The sequence below is a fragment of the Aythya marila genome (assembly GCF_965140915.1).
Source record: "Aythya marila genome assembly, chromosome: 29".
Taxonomy (NCBI): domain Eukaryota; kingdom Metazoa; phylum Chordata; class Aves; order Anseriformes; family Anatidae; genus Aythya; species Aythya marila.
The window spans coordinates 1,791,540-1,812,260 of record NC_139070.1 but is presented as its reverse complement, the minus strand read 5'-3'; the positions used below and the strand labels follow the sequence as shown (position 1 = coordinate 1,812,260).

Genomic DNA, 20,721 nt, shown 5'->3' with positions numbered 1-20,721 from the left:
GTGCACCCAGATCCCCCCAAGCCCTAGGGCTGGGACGTGTTTGTTACGGGTCCAACATCAAGGGACACAAGGGCAGAGCCCACCGCGCACTGGTTCATTTCCTAAGAGCATCAATAAAACTTTATTGCAGTGAAACGCTCCTGAAGTGCATCGTGTGACAGATCCTGGGTTGTGTCTACACCTAGAAACACCCAAATTAGCTTCTAACCCCAAACCCCAGCCCTGGCAACCTGCAGCAAACCTCCATCCCGCTGCCGGAGCTGGGCAGCACTGAACCAACACGCGGTGCTGAGCCTCCTCTGGGCGCAGAGCTGCATCTTTGGCAAAATTCAGCCCTGTATAGCCATGCCCGTGCCAATCCCCAACCCTAGGAGAGCTGCAGGACGCAGTCCGTCCCCGGGTACGGGGGCAGGTTCAGCGAATATTTCTTCTGCAGCGCCGCGGGCACGAAGCGGCCGCCCAGGAAGTGGTAGCGGCCGGTGAAATGCCGCGCCGCCTTCTTGGGCGCCGTCAGCGAGATGAGCATGTCGGGCTGCAGCCCGTCCGCCTTCCCCTTCTCCACGTCCCAGCCTGCAACGAACCCCAAAACTTGGCTGGAGCGGGGAAAACCCCCCCCCAACCGGGTGCCTTTTGCCCCAAAGGGTCCGGCCGCTACTCACCCGAGGGGATGTCGATGCTGGCCACCGGCACCGTGACGCGCTCGAGGGTGTTGAGGATGCTCCCGAAGGGCTCCCGCACCGCCCCCGTGAAGCTGAACCCAAAAATCGCGTCCACCACCAGCCCGTAGAGCTCGTCGATGAGCGCAGCCTGCAGCAGGGGGGGGAAACCAGCCTCAGGGTGGGGGTACGGCCCCGAGGAGGGGGGTTGTGTGCCGTTTTGGGGTGCTTTTTGCTCACCTCTGCCGGGAATTCGGAGAGGAAGGGGATGTCCATCTTCTGGCACTGCGTGGTCAGCCCTTCAAACAGCGGCTTGTTGGGGCGCTTGGGGTAATACACGGTGGGCTCGTAGCCCTGCGAGGACAAGGATGGGGCTGTCTGGGGGGGCAGAAACCCCAAATTTTGCGGGTCCTGGGACCCTGGGGGCAGGGGGCGAGGCTCGGCCCCGTGCAGGACATACTCACAAACATTTTCAGGTGGCGGGCGCACACCAAGCCGTCACCTCCGTTATTCCCCGGCCCGCACACGACCAGCACGGCGGGGAGGCTCTTGGTGAAGGAGCCGGGGGGGTACGCCTTGGGGTAAGAGGGAGAGTAGGGTTACAGCGGGCTGGGTGGGCACCCAAGGGTGCCGCTCGCCGCTTCCGCGCCCACCTTGGCGATGGCGGTGGCGCAGCTCAGCCCCGCCAGCTCCATCAGCTGGTCCACGCTGAACTTGTACTCGGTGAAGAGCTCCTGGTCGATGGCCTGGGCCTCCTCCTGCCTGGGGGGGCAGCAGGCACCCGTGGGACCCCTGCGGGCACCCCTGGGACCCCTGCGGGCACCCCTGCGCTATGGGACCAGGGCCAGCACGGGGGTGCCGCTGCACGAACCCACCCCCCACCCCACTTTGGCATTGCAAAACACCCAGGGACAGAGGGCAGCCCCCCCCCCTTGTACTTCCCCCACCCTCTCCAAATCCCCCTGCACCCTCTCCATGACACCCCCCGCACCCTCTCCATGACCCCCCTGCACCCTCTCCAACCCCCCCACACCCTCTCCACCCCCCTTGCACCCCCTCCACCACCCCCTGCACCCTCTCCACGCCCCCCTTGCACCCTCTCCATGACCCCCATACACCCTCTCCATGCCCCCCTGCACCCTCTCCACCTTCCTTGCACCCTCTTTACCCCCCCACATCCTCTCCGCCCCCCTGCACCCTCTCCAACCCCCCCCCACCCTCTCCAACCCCCCTTGCACCCTCTCCACGCCCCCCCTGCACCCTCTCCAACCCCCTTGCACCCTTTCCACCCCCTTGCACACTCTCCAACCCCCCCTGCACCCTCTCCAACCCCCCCTGCACCCCCTCCAGCCCCCCCGCACCCTCTCCACGCCCCCTGCACCCCCTCCACCACCCCCTGCAACCCCCTTGCACCCTCTCCACCCCCCCCTGCACCCTCTCCACCCCCTTCCCAAAAAAAACAGGACCCCTTACCCAAGGAAGCGCAGCCCCCCCGTGCCGGAGCCGTGCATGGCGCAGCGGGGACGGCTCCAGTTCCAACCCCGGCTCGGGCAGCGCCCCCCCCGCGCCGCCACCAGCAGCCCCAACCCCAACCCCAACCCCAGCAGCCCCCGAGGACCCCGCATGCAGCGCCCCGGCCCCGCACGGCTCGGACCGGCCCGGAGCAACACGGAGCAAGCGCAAGGGGCGGCCCCGGCCCCGGCTCCTCCCCGGGTTTGGGGTGCTTGGGGCGAAGGGGGAGCCGCTGGGGGGCGCTGGGGTGGGAGCAGAGAAAGGCGAGAGGCTTTGGGGTCGCTCAGCTTTATTTTGGGGGAGTTTCCAGCAAAATGGGAGAGGGGAGAGAGGCCGGTGCTGTGCGCGCTGGTGCGCAGCCGGGGCCGGATCCTGATCCTGCTGCGGTGGTGCCGGTGGAAGGGGACCGCTGGTGGCCCCGGTGGCTCCGTGCCACCCTCCTGCCCTCCGTGGGTGTCACAGGAGGCTGCAGATGCGGGACAGCATCCCGCTGCCCCGGCCGGGTCCCCAAATCCTGCGAGGCACAGGATTGGGGGCTGCTGAGGAGTTTTATAGGGCTGCCGGCACCCGCCGTGGCCCCGCCACCATGCCCAAGGGCTTGGGGTGGGTTCCCCGGTGCCAGTGCTCGGCGCCTGGGCACCACACGTGGTTTTGGGGAGGGGGACGTGAGGGTCGCAAGGAGCTGCGGTGCCCAAATCCTGCCCGAAAACCCCAGCCCGTGGCCCTGCACGGCACCTACCACTGCGGGGAGCGTGGCCCCAAGGGTTTGTGCTTGCTGTGCCTGGTGAAACGTGGTGTGAAGACAGTGGCTGGGGGCGCGGGGGCTCGGGTTTTGCTTCGGCACGCACCTCCTGGCCGCAGATGGGTGCTGTTCAGGTGCCTGGGAGCAAAGCAGAGAGCAAAACGGGGAGTGCTGTGGGACGAACGCTGCCCGATCCCATTGCCACCAGCCTGTCCCCACGTCCCAGCCTGAATTACCCCCTTAAAACCCAACGCATGATGCCAGCCAGGAGCGTTTTGGCCAGCTGAGACAGTGGTGACGTTGCTGCAGTCGCTACGTCCTGGCCCCATGCAAACCTTCTGCTGAAATCCAGCCCGGCCGTGGCTCTTTGCCTTCATCCAGGAGCCTGCAGCAGGCCCTGGAGCGATGCCGCTCGCTGCGTTGCTGCTGCTGCTGCTGCCAGGGCTAAAAATCAGTGATTCGGTGCAGGGAGCCCTGCCTCTCACCCACCCGTTAACGTGGGGCTGGCTGTGACGCCCCGGAGATGTGCTGGGACCATCCTCATCCTCCTCGGAGCTGGCTGGGTGCCGGCGAGGGGCCTGGGGCTTCGCTGCAGGGTCGGGGGCCGGGGCTGCTGCTCCTGTGCCACCGGGGAGGAAAGGTGAACAGGCAGGAGGCTGGCACGAGCCGTGCCGAAGCCTTGCCTCTGGCTGAAAGCCACCGTGTGGCTCAGATGTCACCTGGCTCGTAGTTGGCAGGAGGATGGGGTTCGGTTCCCCCCTTGCTGCTCGGATAATTGTTCCGGGAGGGTTTTTTTTTGCTTTGCTCCTCTCCCCGCTGCTGCCTCCCCACGCCTCTGCCCAGCACCAGGCGACGTGCCCCTCTGTTTTTTTATTGCAAATTGGGGAAAAAATGCCCATCCAAGTTTCTGCAAGTCTGACTTTCTAAAAATTTCTCTTCCCAAGACCGTGGCCAGTGTGGGAGCAAACCCAGCGTTTCCCTCTGCAGCACCCAGGACACGTGGGCTCCACCCCAGGCACACTCTGCACCCTTTTACCTGGCATCCCAGGCTGTGCTCCCAGCGCAGGCTGGTGCAGCTGATCCCCAGCTTTCTCCCTGAAGGACCTGGGGTCGAGGGAAGGAAGATTTATCTCATGGATGCTGCTGGGAACTCAGCCATGGAGGAGTGAGGGGCAGGACACCGGCCTCTGCTGGCACGGCCGGAGCTTTCCTACTCACACCTCGCTTCCCCGGAGCCGTGTCCCACTGGCACGGGGCAGCACGGAGCAAAACTGCAGTGGGTTGAGGTCCTGCGGGGCACCAGCGGGGAGGACGGGTGGCCTGGGGGCCACACAGACGTGTCCCTGTCCCCCAAACCCCAAAGCAGGGCTCGGTCAGGAGAGGCGAGCAGCTGCACAGCTCGGGGAGATGGCAGAAAATGCACACCTTGGTGCAGAGCTTTGCTGGCATCTCCACCCCTGAGCACCATCCCCGGCCCTATTTCGGGCCCCATCTGGCTCCCAGCACCCCAAACGGCCCCGGGGTGCTGCTCACCGGCGCCGGGGCACCCCAATATGAGGGGTGGCGGTGGAGGCAGAGCTGGTGCTGGAGGGCACGGGTGAGCTGGCTGACAATCCGCTTGCCAGCGGCCCTGGGGGTGCCCTGCAGAGGAGAAATCCCCCCCAGGTGAGTCTGTCCCTAAGCTGGGGCTGGCGCTCACCACGCACCAGGGGGTCTGGCCCTAAAGGTTTCCCTTACCCGGCAGCGGGACAGCAGAGTCAGGGCCTCCTGGTAGTGGCTGATGGCTTTTTGTGGGTTCCCCAGGTGGAAGCGGGCGGCTCCCAGCCCCTCGCATGCTTGCCACTGCCCCTGCACGTCCCCTGCAAGGCAAAGATCCCCTTCAGACACTCGGCTGGGAGCTGTGGAGACCCTAACAGGGCAGTTGGGGCCGTCGTGACTGGGATTTGTGTCCCCTTACCTGAATCCCTGAAGGCTTGCAGGGCATGGAGGTAATTCTCTGCAGCAGCCTCGTGGTTCCCAAGCTGGCTGAAGGCGTACGCCAGGTTTCCAAAGCACTGCCCTTGGGCCCTCCGGTTCCCCACGGCGCCTGCGAAGAGAGCGAGGGGGTCACGTTTTGGAGCCAGAAGAGGGGACCACGAGGGACGCCGTGCGAGCTACCGTGCAGCTCCGCCGCTCGCCGGTGCAAGCCCAGGGCCGTGCCGAAGCTGCGCAGGGCGTTGCGGGCAGCGCCCAGGTTCTGCAGCAGCGCAGCCTCCCCTCGCCACCCCAACGAGCCCTGGCACAGGGCGAGGGCTCGCTCGAAGCTCTCGCTGGCCAGGGAGAAGACGTGGAGCTGGGAGAAGCCGAGGCCGACCTCGTTGTAGAGCTTCCCTGCGGGACATAGAGGAGAAACCGGGTGGGGATCGGCGCTTCCCAAGCACCGGGAGCAAAGGAGCCGGCATGGCGTTACCTCGTAGGGTTGGGTCGGCGATGCTGTCGCAGAGGGAGCGGCACCAGGTGAGGATCCGGGCGATTTCTGCCACCCCAAACCTCTGGCTCTGCAGCATGGAGCCGCTCGCCCTGCTCAGAGCCACCGCAGCGGCCTCAGGGCTGTCGGCCACCACGTAGCTGTGCGCAGCCTCCAAGAAGCACCGGGCAGCTCGTGCCGGCTCCTGCATCCCCAAGTAGCAGCAACCCATCTCCACAGCCTGGTTGCCAGCCTGGCACGGCCCAGCCGCTTGGCCAAAACACTCCAGAGCCTTTGGGAAGTCCCTGAGCCCCTCGCCGGCCGCCCCGATGTTGAAATAAAGCCCCCCAAAGGGTTCACCCTCTGCTGGCTGGGACTCCAGGAGGAATTTTAGGCCCTTTCTGGGCTTGCCAGCCTCCACGTAGGCAGCCCCCAGGTTGAAGGAGCAAACCCTGCGGAGCCGGGGGCTTGTGGTGCCCAGTGAGAGCAGGAATGCTTTCCTGAAGCACGCCAGGGCCCCCCGCACGTCTCGCAGCCCCAGTGCCCGCTGCCCGGCTTGTGTCAGCCCCTCGATCTCGGCCGCTTGCCCCTTGGCACCATTTCCCCCTTCCTCGGCTTCCTCCACCACCGCGAGCTTCTCCTTCCTTTTCTTCTGACTCTTCCTCCTCCTGGCCATGGGGTCCATGGGGGCTGTAGGGTCCATGGGGGCTGCAGGGTCCTTGGGGGCTGTGGGGTTCATGGGGACTGTGGGGTCTGTGGGGGCTGCAGGGTTCATGGGGGCTGTGGGGTTCATGGGGTCTGTGGGGTCCGTGGGGTCTGTAGGGTCTGTGGGGTCCGTGGGCTGTGTTCTCAGTTCTGTAGCCATGGGCAGTGACACGCCTGCAAGAAAGAAGCACTGAGCAGCCTGGCGTGGCACAGCCAGAGTCCTGGCACCCCTCAAAACAAGCAGATTATTATTATTTTTATTATTATTATTATTATTATTATTATTATTATTACTATTACTATTATTATTATTACTATTATTATTACTATCATCATCATCATCACTATTACTATTATTATTATTACTACTACTCTTATTGCTATTATTACCACCACCCTCCTCCTCTTCACCATTATTACTACCATTATTATTCTCATTATCACTCGTTATTACTATCACTAAGGTTTGGAGCCCGTTTGCTGCACAAACAGGAGGAAAAACCTTCCCACGGAGGACCCCAAGCCCAACCTCTCTGCTCATCACGTACCCGAGCAGAGGGGCGGCGCGGCGGGGAAGGCTTTTATTTGGGGTTTTCTTTTAGGACCGTGTCCGGCTGCACTTACTGTTGTCCTTTTAGGTTTTGAGCGGGCAGGGGGCGAAGCACGGAGCCCTTGGTGGGGGATGAGGCTTCCTAAAATGTCCCCGAGTGCCTCCTGGCCTCGCAGCCCGCTGGTGACGGCCGCCGGTGGCTCTCGGGTGTCCGGGGAGCAGCAGGAGCGGCGACGGCCCCGCAGGCTCCGGTTTCAGCTCCGCCACCATCGGGCTGTGCAGTGCCATGGTAACGGGGGCCTGTGGGCGCGTGGCGGCTGTGGCGGGTGGCACAAGCGGCTGCTGGTGATGGGTGACACAGGCGGCTGCTTGTGGTGGGTGGCGCGACCTGTGATGGGTGGCACAAATGGCCATAATGGGTGGCACAACTAGCTGCTAGTGACGGGTGACACAAGTGGCCGTCTGTGGTGGGTGACACCATCGTCTGCTTGTGACAGGGGGCACAACCGGATACTTGTGATGGGTGGCACAACCGGACACCTGTGATGGGTGACAGAGCCATCTACTTGTGACAGGGGGCACAACTGGACACCTACAAAAGATAGCATAAACCATCCGCTTGTGATGGGTGACAATAGTGGCCAGTTGTGATGGGTGACACAACCAACTGCTTGTGGTGGGTGACACGACCTGTGATGGGTGACAATAGTGGCCATAACAGGTGGCACAGCTGGCTGCTTGTGACGGGTGACACAAGTGGCCATCTGTGATGGGTGGCACGACGGGACACTTGTGAGGGGTGACACAATCGTTTGCTTGTGACAGGGGGCACAACCGGCTGCCTGGTGGCACAACCGGCCACCCGTGACAGGCGACACAACCGGACACTTGTGACGGGTGACAGAGCCATCTACTTGTGACAGGGGGCACAACCGGACACATATGACAGATGGCATCACCACTTGTGCTGGGTGACACAACCAGACACCCCTGACGGGTGACAACAGCGGCCACTCGTGACGGGTGACACAACCACCGGCCACCTGGGCTGGGTGGCAGAAGAGGCCTCAGCCTTGAGCAGAGAACTACAAGTCCCGTCAGCCCCCGCGCGAACCCCCCCACGTGACCACCCTGCAGGCGGGAGATTCGAATCGCGGGCGGGGCCGCGGCTGCACCATGGAGGGAGCGGGGCCGGAGCCGCTCCGGAGTGAGGGGGGGGGGGGAATTTGGGGTCGGGGTTTTGGGGTCGGGGGGCGGTTGGTTATGTCTGGGAGGGGGGTTATTGGAGGCTGAAGGGGTTGATTTTGGAGCCGGGGGGGTGTTATTGGGGCTGGGGGGGTTATTTGGGGGCCGGGGGTGTGGTTTTGGGGCTAGGGGGTGATTTTTGGGGGGCTGGGAGGGTGTTAATGGGGCTGGGGGGGTTATTTGGGGGCAGGGGGTATGGTTTTGGGGCAAGGGGGTTGATTTTGGGGGCACGGAGGGGGTGTTTTTGGGGTCAGGGAGGTGTTTTGGGGGATTTTTGGGGCTGTTTGGGGGTGTTTTTGGGGTCAGGGGGATGTTTTGGGGCCCAAGAGGGTGTTTTTGGGGCTATTTGGGGTTGTTTTTGGGACCTGGGAGTGTTTTTGGGATCAGAAGGGTGTTTTTGGGGCTATTTGGGGTTTTTGGGACCAGGGGCGTGTATTTGGGGCTGTGTATGTATTTGACGTTTGGGTCTGGGCGTGGTGGGGGTGTGTTTTTGGGGCTGGGGCGTGCTGCTGTTGCCCCCCAGCACTTTTGGGGTCCCCTGGCTATTTCCAGCCCCCCCTCCCCAAACCCCTCCCAGCTGTGGGACCCCCCCCACACTCATTTAGGAAAGGGGACAGCTGGAATCCTCCCTCCCCACCCCAAAAACTGCCAAAAGCTCGACTTTCCTTTGACAACCCTCCTCCGAGGGGGGGCTATGGGCACCCCAAAACCCCCCCCGAGCCTGGGGGGGTGACGGGGGTCCCTGTGCCCCCCCAGATGAGCGCCTCACGGCGGACGAGATGGACGAGCGGCGGCGGCAGAACGTGGCCTACCAGTACCTGTGCCGCCTGGAGGAAGCCAAGCGGTGAGGCTGGACCCCCCCCCTGCTTCAAAATAGACCCCAAATTTATTTTTTTTGGGGGGGTGGTTGAACAGGATGAAGCCCCATGGGGTGGGCATCCCCCTTCTCCTGTTACGGGGTGGCCCCGTAAGCACAGAGGGAGGGGGATGAGTCCCCTTTGGGCGCACCCTTCCCTTTTGGGGTGGTGTTTTTGGGGTCTGTGACCCCCCACCCTCCCAATTTTCCCCCCCCCCAGCTGGATGGAGGCCTGCCTGGGCGAGGAGCTGCCCCCCCCCACGGAGCTGGAGGAGAGCCTGCGCAACGGGGTCCTGCTGGCCAAGCTGGGCCACTGCTTCGCCCCCGACGTGGTCCCTGCCAAGAAGATTTATGACCGCGACCAAACGCGGTACAAGGCAAGTCCGTGGCACGTTGGGGGGGGACGTTCCTCAGGGCTTCCCCCCCCCAAAAAAAAAAATCCACAGGTTTTGAGGCATCTGGGCAAAGTTTGCATGCAAAAAAGGGCTTCTCACACAGTGTAAAAGGAAGAAAAATCAGCAAAAAGCAAATTTGTTGCTCTGGTAGTTGGCGGGGGTGGGTTTTCTCCTGGCTTTGGTGGCTGCGGGGCTTCCTCGGGGGGGGGGTGATCCGAAAATTGGGGGAAGGGGCTGATGGCAGCGGCTTTGGGGTGTTTTGGTGAAGCGGGGGCTCCAAGCGCCTTGTCCCAGGGGTGGATTTTGCCTTTTTTTGCCCCTAACTTTGGGGTTTTGGGGTTTGGGGGAGATTGGGGGGGTCCCAGAAGCTTCATCCTGGCTTGATTTTTTTTTCACCCCCCCTTCAGGCGAGCGGCCTCCACTTTCGGCACACGGACAACATCAACCACTGGCGCGATGCCATGAGCCGCGTGGGCCTGCCCTCGGTAAGGTGTCCCCGGTGCTGCCCCCCTCCAAAAACCCCCATTATGGGTGGGGGGGGCTTCATCTATCTCCCACCCACCTTTGGGACCGTTTTCTCCGGGGGCTGGCTCGCTGCCGGCGCCGTTGGCTGCTTTTTGGAGGGGTTTGGTGGTGGCATTTGGTGGCACTCACGGCCACCTTGCCACGCTGGCAGCTCTTCCACCCGGAGACCACCGACATCTACGACAAGAAGAACATGCCGCGGGTGGTCTACTGCATCCACGCGCTCAGGTGGGTCCAAAACTGCAGCGTTTCGCCCTAAAACGGGGCTCATCGTGGTGGCACCGGGGCTGCCGCGCTCCCCTTTTCCCAGCCTGGTACCCGAAGGACCTGGGGCAGGGAGGGAGAAGCGAGGCCGAGGGCTCACGGCGTGGGTCTGCTTCTTCTTCCAGCTTGTACCTCTTCAAACTGGGGCTGGCTCCGCAGATCCAGGACTTGTACGGGAAGGTGAACTTCACAGGTGAACGTCATGAGGCTCTCAGGTCTCTCTGTGGGATGGGGAGAGGGAATAAAGAGGTTTTGGGAGCTTTCCCAAAGCTGCTCAGTGCTGCTGGGGGTTTGCTGCGCCCCTCAGGCTCACTGGGGGGGCTCTGCTGTGCTGTGGGGCCGGGCGGTGACCCCTCTGCCCTGCTCCAGAGGAGGAGATCAACAACATGCAGCGGGAGCTGGACAAGTACGGCCTGCAGCTGCCTGCCTTCAGCAAAATCGGGGGCATTTTGGCCGACGAGCTCTCGGTGGACGAAGCAGCAGGTGAGGGGGGCCCGGGGGAGCGGTGCCGCGTGTCGTCCTGCTGCCAAATCCACCAGTTGGTGCAAAAAAAACCCAAACCTGGTGCCGTAAGAGACGCCACGGCCTCACGCTTCTCCATCCCAACCCGTCCCCAGTCCACGCCGCCGTGCTGGCCATCAACGAGGCGGTGGAGCAGGGGGTGGCGGCGCAGACGATGGAGGCCCTCCTCAACCCCAATGCCATGCTGCTCGACCTGCGCCCGGTGCTGGCGGGCGCCTACCAGGAGGTGCTGCACCGGGCCAAGAGGGAGAAGGGCAGCAACGCCAGGAACAGGGTGAGGACGGCACCAAAAACCTGCGAGGGGGGTGGGAGCCCACCCCGTTGGGATTTTGGGGGGGTAAAAAGTGACGGGGAAGGGTTTCTCTTTTGGGGTTGGGGGTTGGGAAATGGGCCCCGAGAGCTCAGCAGGGTGGAAAGCTCACGGGGGGCACCCTGTTTGCAGCACCTGCGGGCGATTCCGGATGGCGAGGATATCTACGACCGCTGCCTGACGCAGGCTGAGATACAGGGGAACATCAACAAGGCGAACGGTGAGCGCGGTGTTCCTGCTGGGGGGGCCCCAGGGTGCTGTCCCGGTGCTCCAGGAGAGCCTGGGTGGGGTGGTGGGCGCCCAGATAGGAGCTGGGTGCTCACAGCTGGCAGGGTGCACGTTTCCGAGGAGAAATCAGTGGGATTTGGGCAAGCTGATGGTCTCAGCCGCAGCTTGCTTCGATCCTGGAGGTGTGACCCGGCCTCTCTCCTAGTGCAAGGAGCTCTGGAGGACGTGGACGATGCCCTGGAGAGACAGGACGCGCTGGCGCTGTACCGTGCCCTGCAGGACCCCGTCCTGGCCCTGCGCCACCTCCGCTGGGACAACCTCGACCGCTACCTGGAGCAGCTCGGCGCGGACCGGCAGCAGAAGGCCCTGGTAGGAAGGGGCTGGCACCCCATGGCTGTGGGTTCCCAGGGCCAAGCAGGACCTGGGGCACTTGTAGATTCCCCCCCCACTCTTTTTTTGCAGGAGCTGGGCTACGTGGAGCTGCTGGAGCAGGAGGAGGTGGCCGCGGGCATCGCGGCGGCGAACGAGAAGGGCGAGGAGGAGCGAGCCAGTGAGTGGCCGCGGCGCACGGCGCGATCAATTCCTCCCCGGCCGAGCTCCGCGGGGAGAAAATGGGGGCACGGCCACGTCCTGCAGCCCCTGGTGTGTCCCCTGGTGTCCCCCGCAGTGCTGCAGGCCGTGAGCCGAATCAACGCCGCCATCCGCCGCGGGGTGCCGGACAAAACGCTGGAGGCGCTGATGGAGCCGGCAGCGCAGCTGCCCGCCGTGCACCCCTTCGCTGCCCCCCTGTACCAGCACCAGCTGGCCCTGCTGCAGCGCCAGCACCCAAGGGTGAGGGCCCCACTTCCCAGCGAGGATCTTGGAGCTTCCCACACGATTTTGGGGGCTCTGGGATGGGGTGAAAGGGAGCGGTGGGGTTGTGCAGGGGCTCAACATCTCCGCTTGCCCTGCGCAGGGCGAGCTGGTGCAGGAGGAGCTGTTTGTGGCCGTGGAGATGCTGTCGGCCGTGGCGTTGGTGAACCGAGCCCTGGATGCCAGGGACCCTGACGGGCTCTGGAGCAGCCTGGTCAGCCCTGCCCTGGGGCTGTCGGATGTGGAGGATGGAAATGCGCAGAGGTAAGGAGGTGGCGGTGGAGTGATGGTCTGGGGAGATCCCCTGGGAGGGGACAGCCAGGGATCCTGGCGGTGCTGGGGCTTTTTCCACCAGCTGCCTCGCTCTGTGCCTCCTTTATCCCACCAGAGAAACGAGGCAGCTGCTTCTGGCAGAAGTCCTCCCCGCTTAAAACACTCTAAGCCATCGCCCCGTGTCCCTCCTGCAGGTATTTCGATGACTTACTGCAGCTGAAAGGCCAATTTAGGGAAGCAGGAGCAGAATTCCTGACCTGGAACGACGTTCAGGACTGCGTGAACGCCACCAATTCAGCGGTGCAGGACGAGAACGACAGTGAGTGCCCGCGCGGCGCGTGCCTGAGCAAATCCCCGAGAGATCTGGCGTGGGGAGAGACGCCAAAAAACCCTGTGTGGTGCTGGGGGGCTGAGCCGTGTGCCCTCCCCTCCTTGCAGGAGTCCTCGCCGTCCGGCTGATCAACGAGGCTCTGCTGCAGGCGGACCCCCAGAAGACGCTGGCGGCGTTGCTGCTGCCCGCGGCCGCCCTGCCCGGTGTCACCGCGGCCGCCGCTCGGCGCTACCACCACGTCCTCACCCGGGCACGGGTGCTGAAAGCCCAGGTGGGGTTGGGAGCCTCAGGGCACCGCGGAGGAGGCACCCGGAGGGCGACGTGGCTTAAAAACCACTTGGGTGGGGGCTCCCCAGCTTGTTGAACCCCCGTCTCTCCACCCCGCAGGCCACCAAGGACGACAGAGCTGTCCTCTGGTGGGAGGAGATCCAGAGCGGGGTCTGCGGGGCCAACGAGGACGGGGTGGCAGCGAGGCGCAGTGAGTGCCGTGGGAGTGGGGAGCTGCTGGGTGGGAAGGAAACCCTCTCAGCCCCCCCTCTGCTCCCGCAGTGGCTCTGGGCACCGCTGCCATCAACCAGGCCATCAAGGAAGGGAAGGTGGCGCAGACGCTGCGGGTGCTGCGCAACCCCGACGTGGCGCTGCGTGGCGTGGTGGACGCATGTGCCGCGGCGTACCAGGAGCAGCTGGCGGCGCTGGCGGCCACCAAGAGGCAAGGAGGTAAAGCCTGGGGGAGCCAAAACCCTCCTGGAGGGGACGGGGGCCTGGGGTGCTTCCCTGTCCCCAAGGGAATGGGGTCCTGGGGTGCTTCCCTGCCCCAGCAGCCCCGTGGGGGTCCCCAGCAGCTCTCCGTTGGTGCGCAGGGAACACGAAGCCCCGCTGGGTGCAGCACAGGCTGCAGGATGGTGCCGAGTACTTCCTGAGCCTGCAGACCTTCGAGGGCAGCTGGGAGCGGCCGCGCGACGGCGAGCTCTGCACCACGCACCTGAGCCGGGAGGAGATCCAGGTCCGGGGGGCACGGGGACGGGCGGGATACTGGCGGTGCCATCGGGTTGTGACCCGGTGCCTTGTGTCCCCGCAGTCGGTCATCACCCGAGTGACCTCAGCGCACGACCGTGAGCGCCTGTGGGCGTCCCACGTCCCCTTCGTGGTGAGGCTGCAGGCTCGGCTGCGAGGCTTCCTCGTCCGCCAGCAGCTCGCGGCGCGCTGGCGCGTCCTGCGGGAGGAGCAGCCGGCCGCCCTCCGCATCCAGGTGAGGCAGGATCCGTCCTACTGCTGCGTTTTCCTTGGGGTTTGGGGTGCCCGGAGCTGTGAGCCCGTGGTGCGTGGAGCACCGGGTGCCTGCTGCTGCCTGCGTTCAGCAGCCGAGGCTCTACTCAGGGGCTGTGAAGCGCTGACAAGGGGAGCGCAGGGCTCGTTTTTCTCCCCGCAGCCACTCAGGGCTCTGGTTTTGTCTCTTCCGTGCTGGGTGTTGTGGTTGCGTTGTCTTGTGCTCTCTCCAGGGCACCAGCTGGATGTTGCAGCGGCCTCGTGCGGGTCGGTAGCAGTTCTCTTCTCTCTCCAGGCTTGGTGGAGGGGGCAGAAGCAGCGCAGAGCTTACCTGGAGCGCCTGCGCTACCTGCGAGCCCATGCGGATGCTGCGGTCAAGGTCAGCCGCCCTTCTTTCCCCTCTGCTCCCACTTCCACATCCCTACCTGCCGGCGTTTCCCTCCCTGCCTGGTAAAAAAGGGCACTGAATCGACGTCTCTCTCAGATCCAGGCGGGCGTGAGGATGTGGCAGGCTCGGAAAAGGTACCAGGAGAGGCTGCGCTACTTCAGGAGGAACGTGAGTGGTGGCTGGGGGCTGAGAGCGCTGCCCACCGCCGCGGTGAGGTCCTGGGGGCCCCCGAACGTGTGGCCAAACTCCCAATGTTTGTAGGGTGGCTGGAGAGGAGAGAGAAGCTGCCGCATCCTTGTGCAGGGCTTGGAGGAAAGAAAAAGTGCCTGGTGTGTCTGCGTGCCAGGCTGGTGGGCTCTGGGGAGGGTGAGGAGAGAAAAATCTCTCCGATTTGTTCAAAAGCCAGCAGGGGCTTCGAGATCCCCATCAGAGGGGAGAGAAGGGTGAGGGGAAGGTGCCTGCTGCCTGTGGGCATGTAAAATGCAGCACTTCCTGGTGTGCAGCACCTGAAGAGGCTGAGGGTAGCGTCCTGAGATCCCTGTGGGGTTTGGGGTGCCCCCACCACGGGCACCGGTGGGTCCCCGGTCCTGGCACTGCCTGGCTCGCCGCAGGGCTGCATCCCCCTCCCCTCGTTTGTCTCGGCAGGTTAAAGCCGTGATTAAAATCCAGGCTTTTGTGAGAGCCAACAAGGCCCGCGGGGATTACAGGATGCTAGGTACGTGCCTGCTCGTCTCCCCCCTCCGAAATGACCCCGGTTAATTGGGGAGGGGACCCTGCCCCTCTCCGCTGGGGGCCAGGGTGCTCACGGGGCCGTGCCCGGCCGCAGTCCACGCCAGGAGCCCGCCGCTGAGCATCGTCCGGCGCTTCATCCACCTGCTGGAGCAGAGCCAGCAGGACTTTTGGGAGGAGGCCGAGGTGCTGCGGCTGCGGGAGGAGGTGGTGAAGAGGATCCGGGCCAGCCAGCAGCTGGAGAGCGACCTGGACCTCATGGACATCAAGATCGGGCTGCTGGTCAAGAACCGGATCACGCTGCAGGTCGGGAGCGCGGCGCCAGCTCCGTGGCCTCTCCGTGGAGGCTGGGCTTGAAATCAGAGCTTGCCACGGCCGCCCTGTCCTCGTTCCAGGAGGTGGTTTCCCACTGCAAGAAGCTGACCAAGAAGAACAAGGGGCAGCTCTCAGAGATGATGTCCCTGGACAAGCAGAAGGGGCTCAAGGCGCTCAGCAAGGAGAAGCGGCAGAAGCTAGAGGCGTACCAGCACCTCTTCTACCTGCTGCAGGTGAGGCTGGCGATGCTCAGACGTGCCCAGCACGATGGGAGGACCCCGGTCCCACACTTTTGAGGCTAATTGGGGTGCTCCTCGTCCATCCCCGCAGACCCAGCCCGGGTACCTGGCCAGGCTGATCTTCCAGATGCCCCAGAACAAGTCGACCAAGTTCATGGAGTCGGTGATCTTCACCCTTTACAACTACGCCTCCAACCCCCGCGAGGCTTACCTGCTGCTCCAGCTCTTCAAGGCGGCGCTGCAGGAGGAGATCAGGTGGGTGGCCGGGGGGCGGTGCCCCAATTTGGGGACAAACTCGGAAAAAGCCTGGAGACGTCAGCAGGGACGTGGCGGTTCCCTCCGGCTGCTGGTTCCTTGCCTCCTCCCTGTGCTGGAGGACAACTGAGGTGGTTTCTCCTCTCCTTCCCACCTCCCCCCCCAGGTCCAAGGTGGATCACATCCACGACATCTTGACGGGGAACGCCACGGTGATCCGGCTGGTGGTCAGCTTCTACCGCAACGCCCGCGGGCAGAACGCCCTGCGGCAGATCCTGGGCGGCCCGGTGCAGGAGGTGCTGCAGGACAAGACCCTGAGCATCCGCACCGACCCCGTGGACATCTACAAGGCGTGGGTCAACCAGATGGAGTCGCAGAGCGGGCAGAAAAGGTCAGGAGCAGGGGAAAGGAGCTCAGCCCAGCCACAGGGGGGACGGGACGGTGACGGGGACCTTGTCTTCTGCCTGCAGCAAGCTCCCGTACGAGGTCAGCCCCGAGCAAGCCCTCAGCCACCCCGAGGTCCAAAGACGGCTCGATATTTCCATCTGTAACCTGCTTGTGACGACAGACAAGTTCGTCTCTGCCATCACCTCTTCTGTAGATAAAATCCCGTATGTATCTGAGGCGTGGCCCTGCAGGGCTCTCGGCTGGAAGGCGGCTTCAGCAAGGCCCTAGAAAAGGAGCTTGGGCCATGGGGGGGCTGCTCGTCCTATTATTGAGCTGTCAGCAAGGAGAAATCCCAAAATAATCGGATCCTGCTCTTCCACTAATGCCCTGTTGGGTTGGTGCTCTTTGCCTCTGAGTCTGAGCGCTTTGCTGTCGGTGTTGGGTGCCTGCGAGGAAGAAGCTGAGCTTTGAAGGAGTCCCAGGATGAAGGCTTTTAGGGAGATTTGGGCTGGCAGCAGGGCAGGAGAAGGAGCTGAGGGGCGATGCGTGCTGACAGACCTCTCCCTGCCCTTTTTCCAGCTACGGCATGCGCTACGTGGCCAAAATCCTGAGGACATCCTTGGCTGAGAAGTTCCCCAGAGCCTCGGAGGAGGAGGTCGACAAGGTGGGGACCTGTGCTGCTTGGTGGGGTGGGAACCTGCGTGCCCGGGAGAGCCAGGATCTCGTTCAGACACACGTGTTGGTTGCCATTTCCCCCTGGACTTAAAAATATGTTTAAGTCTGAACATTTTCCTGGAGCAGCAAGGAAATGCCAACCGTGGGCTCTTCCCCGTGCTGCTGTCCCCTCTGGGAGGCTCCCACCCCGCGGTGCGAGGACGAAGCAGCCTTCCCTGCTGAGCTCCTGCTGTTCTGTGCCCTAGGTCGTGGGGAACCTGCTCTACTACCGCTTCATGAACCCGGCCGTGGTGGCCCCCGACGGCTTCGACATCGTGGACATCTCGGCGGGGGCCACGCTGCACCCCGAGCAGCGCCGCAGCCTGGGCTCCGTGGCCAAAGTCCTGCAGCATGCAGCCGCCCGCAAGGTCTTCGAGGGGGAAAACTCCCACCTCTGCGGGGTCAACCGCTACCTGGAGGACACCCACGCCAAGTTCAGGTGGGTTTTGGGTTGGCACCAGGGTGTGTGGGGCGGCGGTGGTGTCCTTGGGGCTCAGCGCCGCCGCCGCCGGTCCCGCAGGAGGTTCATCGCCGCCGCCTGCCGCGTCCCCGAGCCCGAGGAGAGGTTCAACGTGGACGAGTACTCGGAGCTGGTGGCGGTGGCCAAGCCGGTCATCTACATCACCGTCGGGGAGCTCATCGACACGCACAAGGTGAGGGCCTGAGGCCACCTGTGAGCGAATTGGTTTGGTGCAAAACGGCCTCAGGAGATCCCCGTGGTGCTGTACCGAGGCAAGCTCCTGGTTCCCTGGTGACTTCTGTTGTCTCTGTTGTCCCCAACTGCTAAATCAAGGCATTGGTGTCCCAGATCCCACCCGTGCAACTTCGTAATTCCCAGCAGAGACTTGTGACCTCTCTGCTGCCAGCCGTGGGGCTGAATCGCACCCCACTGGGCAGGGCGAGTGGTCCCATTTCTGCTGTCCCCAGCTCTTTGGGCTTTTTCTGTTCTGTTTTGCCCCGTTCCCCTGTATGCCAGCGCAAGCACAGCTCCTTCTGGACTTCTTTTTAAGCAACAAATCCATATTTTGTGGATTCTTTGCTGTTTGTCTTCCCTGAACCTCCTAACTTTGCGCACAAAAGGGGATTGCCAAGGGACTTCCACATTCGCATCGTTCCCTGGGGGCTTTTGATCGCAGCCCTGCTCCTTCACTCACCCCTTTGCCACCAACTCTTCTCCCTTGCACCCCCCAGCTCCTGCTCGAGCACCAGGACTCCATCGCCCCGCACCACGGGGATCCCCTGCACGAGCTCCTGGAAGACCTCGATGAGCTTCCCACCGTCCAGTCCCTCGTTGGTGCGTAGCTCCCTCACAGGACGGAGGGGAGGGATGCGTGCTCTTGGTTTTTGGCTTTGTGGTGCTTTTTTTTCTCCCCGTGGTGGCTCTGGGCATGACCCTGCACTGGGCAGGGGATGCTGGCTCTGCTCCCCCACCCAGCTCTGCTCTGTGCCCCCCAGGGGAGAGCGCTCCCAGCCCAGCGGAGAGCAGCGCTGAGGCCGTGCTCGCCCAGCTCAGCAAGATGGAAATCTCCCTCACCCTCACTGGCAAGCCGCTGCTGGAGGCCAACAGCGAGGAGAGCGACGCCAGGAGCTTGCTGCTGAGGTGAGCACGGGCTCCTTGGGGACAGATGGACCCCACAGCCCGACCTGTTCGGGATCCTGGGCATCTCTGGGGGAAGGAGGAGGAAAAAAAATCCCTTGGAAGGCACCTGAATAACCCACAGCTGCTGCAGCGGTGTGGAGCAGGCGCCCAACCTCTCTCCTGTCCCTAGCACCAAGCAGATGCTGGTGGACGTGATCCAGTCCCAGCCAGGAGAGTCCCTGCCAGAGATCCTGCAGACACCAGCGTCAGATCTTGAGGTAGGACGGGCATGAGATGATAAAATCACCTGGGGAAGAGGCAAGCAGGCTGTGAGCACTGCCCTGTCCTGCCTTGCTCCACGGCTTGGCTCCTGCTCGTGTGCTCCAGCAGCGTCCAGCTCAGTTTTTTGGAGAGCCTCGGGCCAAAGCTCAGGCTGGGAGCTGGTCTGCTCCATCTGCTGGTGTCCCAGTCCAGTCCCTCGTGTCAAACATCCCCCTCCTGGTCCCCAGGAAGCCTCCCACGAGCACCTGATGCGCAAGCGAGCGCTGCGGGACGCCCAGACCCCCGACAAGCTGAAACGCAACCGCTCGCTGGCCGCCAACAGCCAGCTCTCCGTGGAGGAGAAGAAACGCAAGATCATCCGCAACCTGCGGCGCCTGGAGAGCCTGGGGCTCGTGGATTCTGCTCATCACTACCAGGGGCTCGTTAACGAGCTGGCCAAGGTGGGCTGGGGCTGGGGGCGGCCGTTCAGGTGCGCTCGGGGGAAATGGGAGCTCCCCGTGAGCTCTGTCAGCTTCAGAGGCTTCGTTTTCCTCCAGGACATCCGCAACCAGCGGCGCTACCGGCAGCACCGCAAGGGCGAGCTGCTGAAGCTGAGGCAGACCCTGCAGGGCCTCGACTCCAAGACCCTGTTTTACGAGGAGCAAATCGATTACTACAACCAGTACATCAGGACCTGCCTCGACAACCTGGCCGCCAGCAACAGGTGCGCGTACAGATGTTTTTTCAAGGAAAAACTCCAGTAATTAAAATATACGTGTAATTTTGTGTTCCCAGCTGGATTTTGTGATGAGCAAAGGGGATTTTCCTCGTGGTTGGAGCTGAGAGCGTGCTCCCTTCTCTTTCCAGGGCCAGCGGGAAGAGCAAGAAGCTGCAGCCGCTGCGCTACACGGCAGCACGGCTCTTGGAGAAGGGCGTGCTGCTGGAGATCGAGGACCTGCCCGTCAGCCAGTACGTACCCCTGCCCCCAGGGAGAGCCGTGGCAGCACAGAGCTCGGGCACAGGGAGGGAGGTGGCAGCTTTAGCCGTGCTTTTGGGGCTGCAGTGGATGCGTGACCCTCTCCGTGGTCGCCTCCCTTCCCTCCAGGTTCAAGAACGTCATCTTCGACATCGTGCCCTGCGAGGAGGCCGGGAGGTTCCAGGTGAAAGCCAAGTTCATGGGGATCGACATGGAGAGGTTCCAGCTGCACTACCAGGTGGGGAGCTGGGGAGTAAAGGGGGGTCCTGCCCCAGGAATGGGGCGGTTGTGCTGTGGGGAAGCCTCCCCCTGCCCCGTTTTTCCCCCCCGTGGTGATGTCCGCCCCTCCTGCAGGACCTGCTGCAGCTGCAGTACGAGGGCGTAGCCGTCATGAAGATGTTCGACAAAGCCAAAGTCAACGTCAACCTGCTCATCTTCCTCCTCAACAAGAAGTTCTTCAAGAAGTAACAGGATGGGGGGGGACAGGGGGCACTGGGGGCGATGCAAACCTGCCAGGGCCCCTCTTCTCTGCGTGCATGCAGCGTGCTTCTGCTCCCATAGCAAACGGCCTCAAACTGGGGGAACGGAGGGTTTGGGCACCCCAAAATCCCACCTCTGTGCCCCCAGGAGCGGGCATGAGCCCTGCAAGAGCAGAGGCTGCAGCTGCTGCGGCTTTGCAGCATAGCTTTTTTAAAAAAATTAACCTAGGTTTGGGGGATGCTGAACGGTGTCGTGGCCGTTCAGTGCCCGTATCGCTAACGGCTGGCTGCTTGAGGACACTATGGAGCTCAGGACACTAGGCACGTTTTTAGTGATGCAATCAAGGTTTTCTAATTTTTTTCTTTCACTATTTAAAGATGGGGAAGGTCAGAGTGAGGCTCGCCTCCCTCTCTGCACACTCCCTATAATACAGAGGCAATAACGGCTCCTGCGGACGCCCCTGCGCTGTTCGCTAGTAAATCAAGTGCAATAGGTGATCTCCTTTTGATTTTTTCCTCCTTTTTAGCTGAATTTCAGTGCCTGCTCTCTAACTGAGGGGGGTGGAGTGGGATCGCTCCTTCTAAGACTGCCACGGCTGCTCTTAAAGCACTTTCTCCAGTAGCTCCTGCCCCATTTCAGGGATCTGGAAGGAGCTGGTACTGGTCCCAGGCACCCTTGGGAGCATTTTTTAGGACCTGAGGCAGTCCCTATTGCTACTTC

The 20,721-nt window shown here is 63.0% G+C and overlaps 3 protein-coding genes across 4 annotated transcripts; 1 reads left to right on the top strand and 2 right to left on the bottom strand.

The window, feature by feature from the left end:
* Positions 1-97: 97 nt before the first annotated feature.
* NAXE (NAD(P)HX epimerase) lies at positions 98-2,281 on the bottom strand (the record flags this gene model as incomplete). Of its 2 annotated transcripts, none has more annotated exons than XM_082781091.1 (6): positions 98-570; positions 660-807; positions 897-1,010; positions 1,121-1,231; positions 1,310-1,418; positions 2,130-2,281. In XM_082781091.1, the coding sequence occupies 6 exons, from the start codon at positions 2,279-2,281 to the stop codon at positions 368-370; spliced, it is 837 nt and encodes a 278-aa protein (XP_082637217.1). In that variant the 3' UTR covers positions 98-367. The 2 variants fall into 2 exon arrangements, with proteins under 2 accessions (XP_082637217.1, XP_082637218.1); XM_082781092.1 differs by having other exon boundaries at positions 1,310-1,448; positions 2,130-2,208.
* A 1,843-nt stretch (positions 2,282-4,124) lies between these two features.
* Positions 4,125-6,095, bottom strand: TTC24 (tetratricopeptide repeat domain 24; the record flags this gene model as incomplete). The annotated part of the gene is made up of 6 exons (XM_082781027.1): positions 4,125-4,199; positions 4,444-4,551; positions 4,648-4,769; positions 4,868-4,996; positions 5,068-5,280; positions 5,360-6,095. The coding sequence occupies 6 exons, from the start codon at positions 6,093-6,095 to the stop codon at positions 4,125-4,127; spliced, it is 1,383 nt and encodes a 460-aa protein (XP_082637153.1).
* A 2,522-nt stretch (positions 6,096-8,617) lies between these two features.
* IQGAP3 (IQ motif containing GTPase activating protein 3) lies at positions 8,618-20,456 on the top strand. Its single transcript, XM_082781074.1, has 37 exons — positions 8,618-8,700; positions 8,933-9,089; positions 9,515-9,592; positions 9,784-9,860; positions 10,022-10,089; positions 10,266-10,379; positions 10,514-10,692; positions 10,861-10,948; positions 11,162-11,325; positions 11,419-11,506; positions 11,624-11,787; positions 11,912-12,072; positions 12,276-12,400; positions 12,520-12,683; positions 12,800-12,890; positions 12,962-13,129; positions 13,273-13,415; positions 13,491-13,661; positions 13,974-14,057; positions 14,163-14,234; positions 14,712-14,781; positions 14,893-15,101; positions 15,191-15,343; positions 15,441-15,604; positions 15,771-15,995; positions 16,075-16,215; positions 16,571-16,655; positions 16,912-17,144; positions 17,226-17,358; positions 17,897-17,999; positions 18,161-18,305; positions 18,475-18,562; positions 18,794-19,006; positions 19,103-19,269; positions 19,413-19,514; positions 19,651-19,759; positions 19,876-20,456. The coding sequence occupies exons 1-37, from the start codon at positions 8,636-8,638 to the stop codon at positions 19,987-19,989; spliced, it is 4,875 nt and encodes a 1,624-aa protein (XP_082637200.1). The 5' UTR covers positions 8,618-8,635; the 3' UTR covers positions 19,990-20,456.
* The last annotated feature ends 265 nt before the right edge of the window (positions 20,457-20,721 follow it).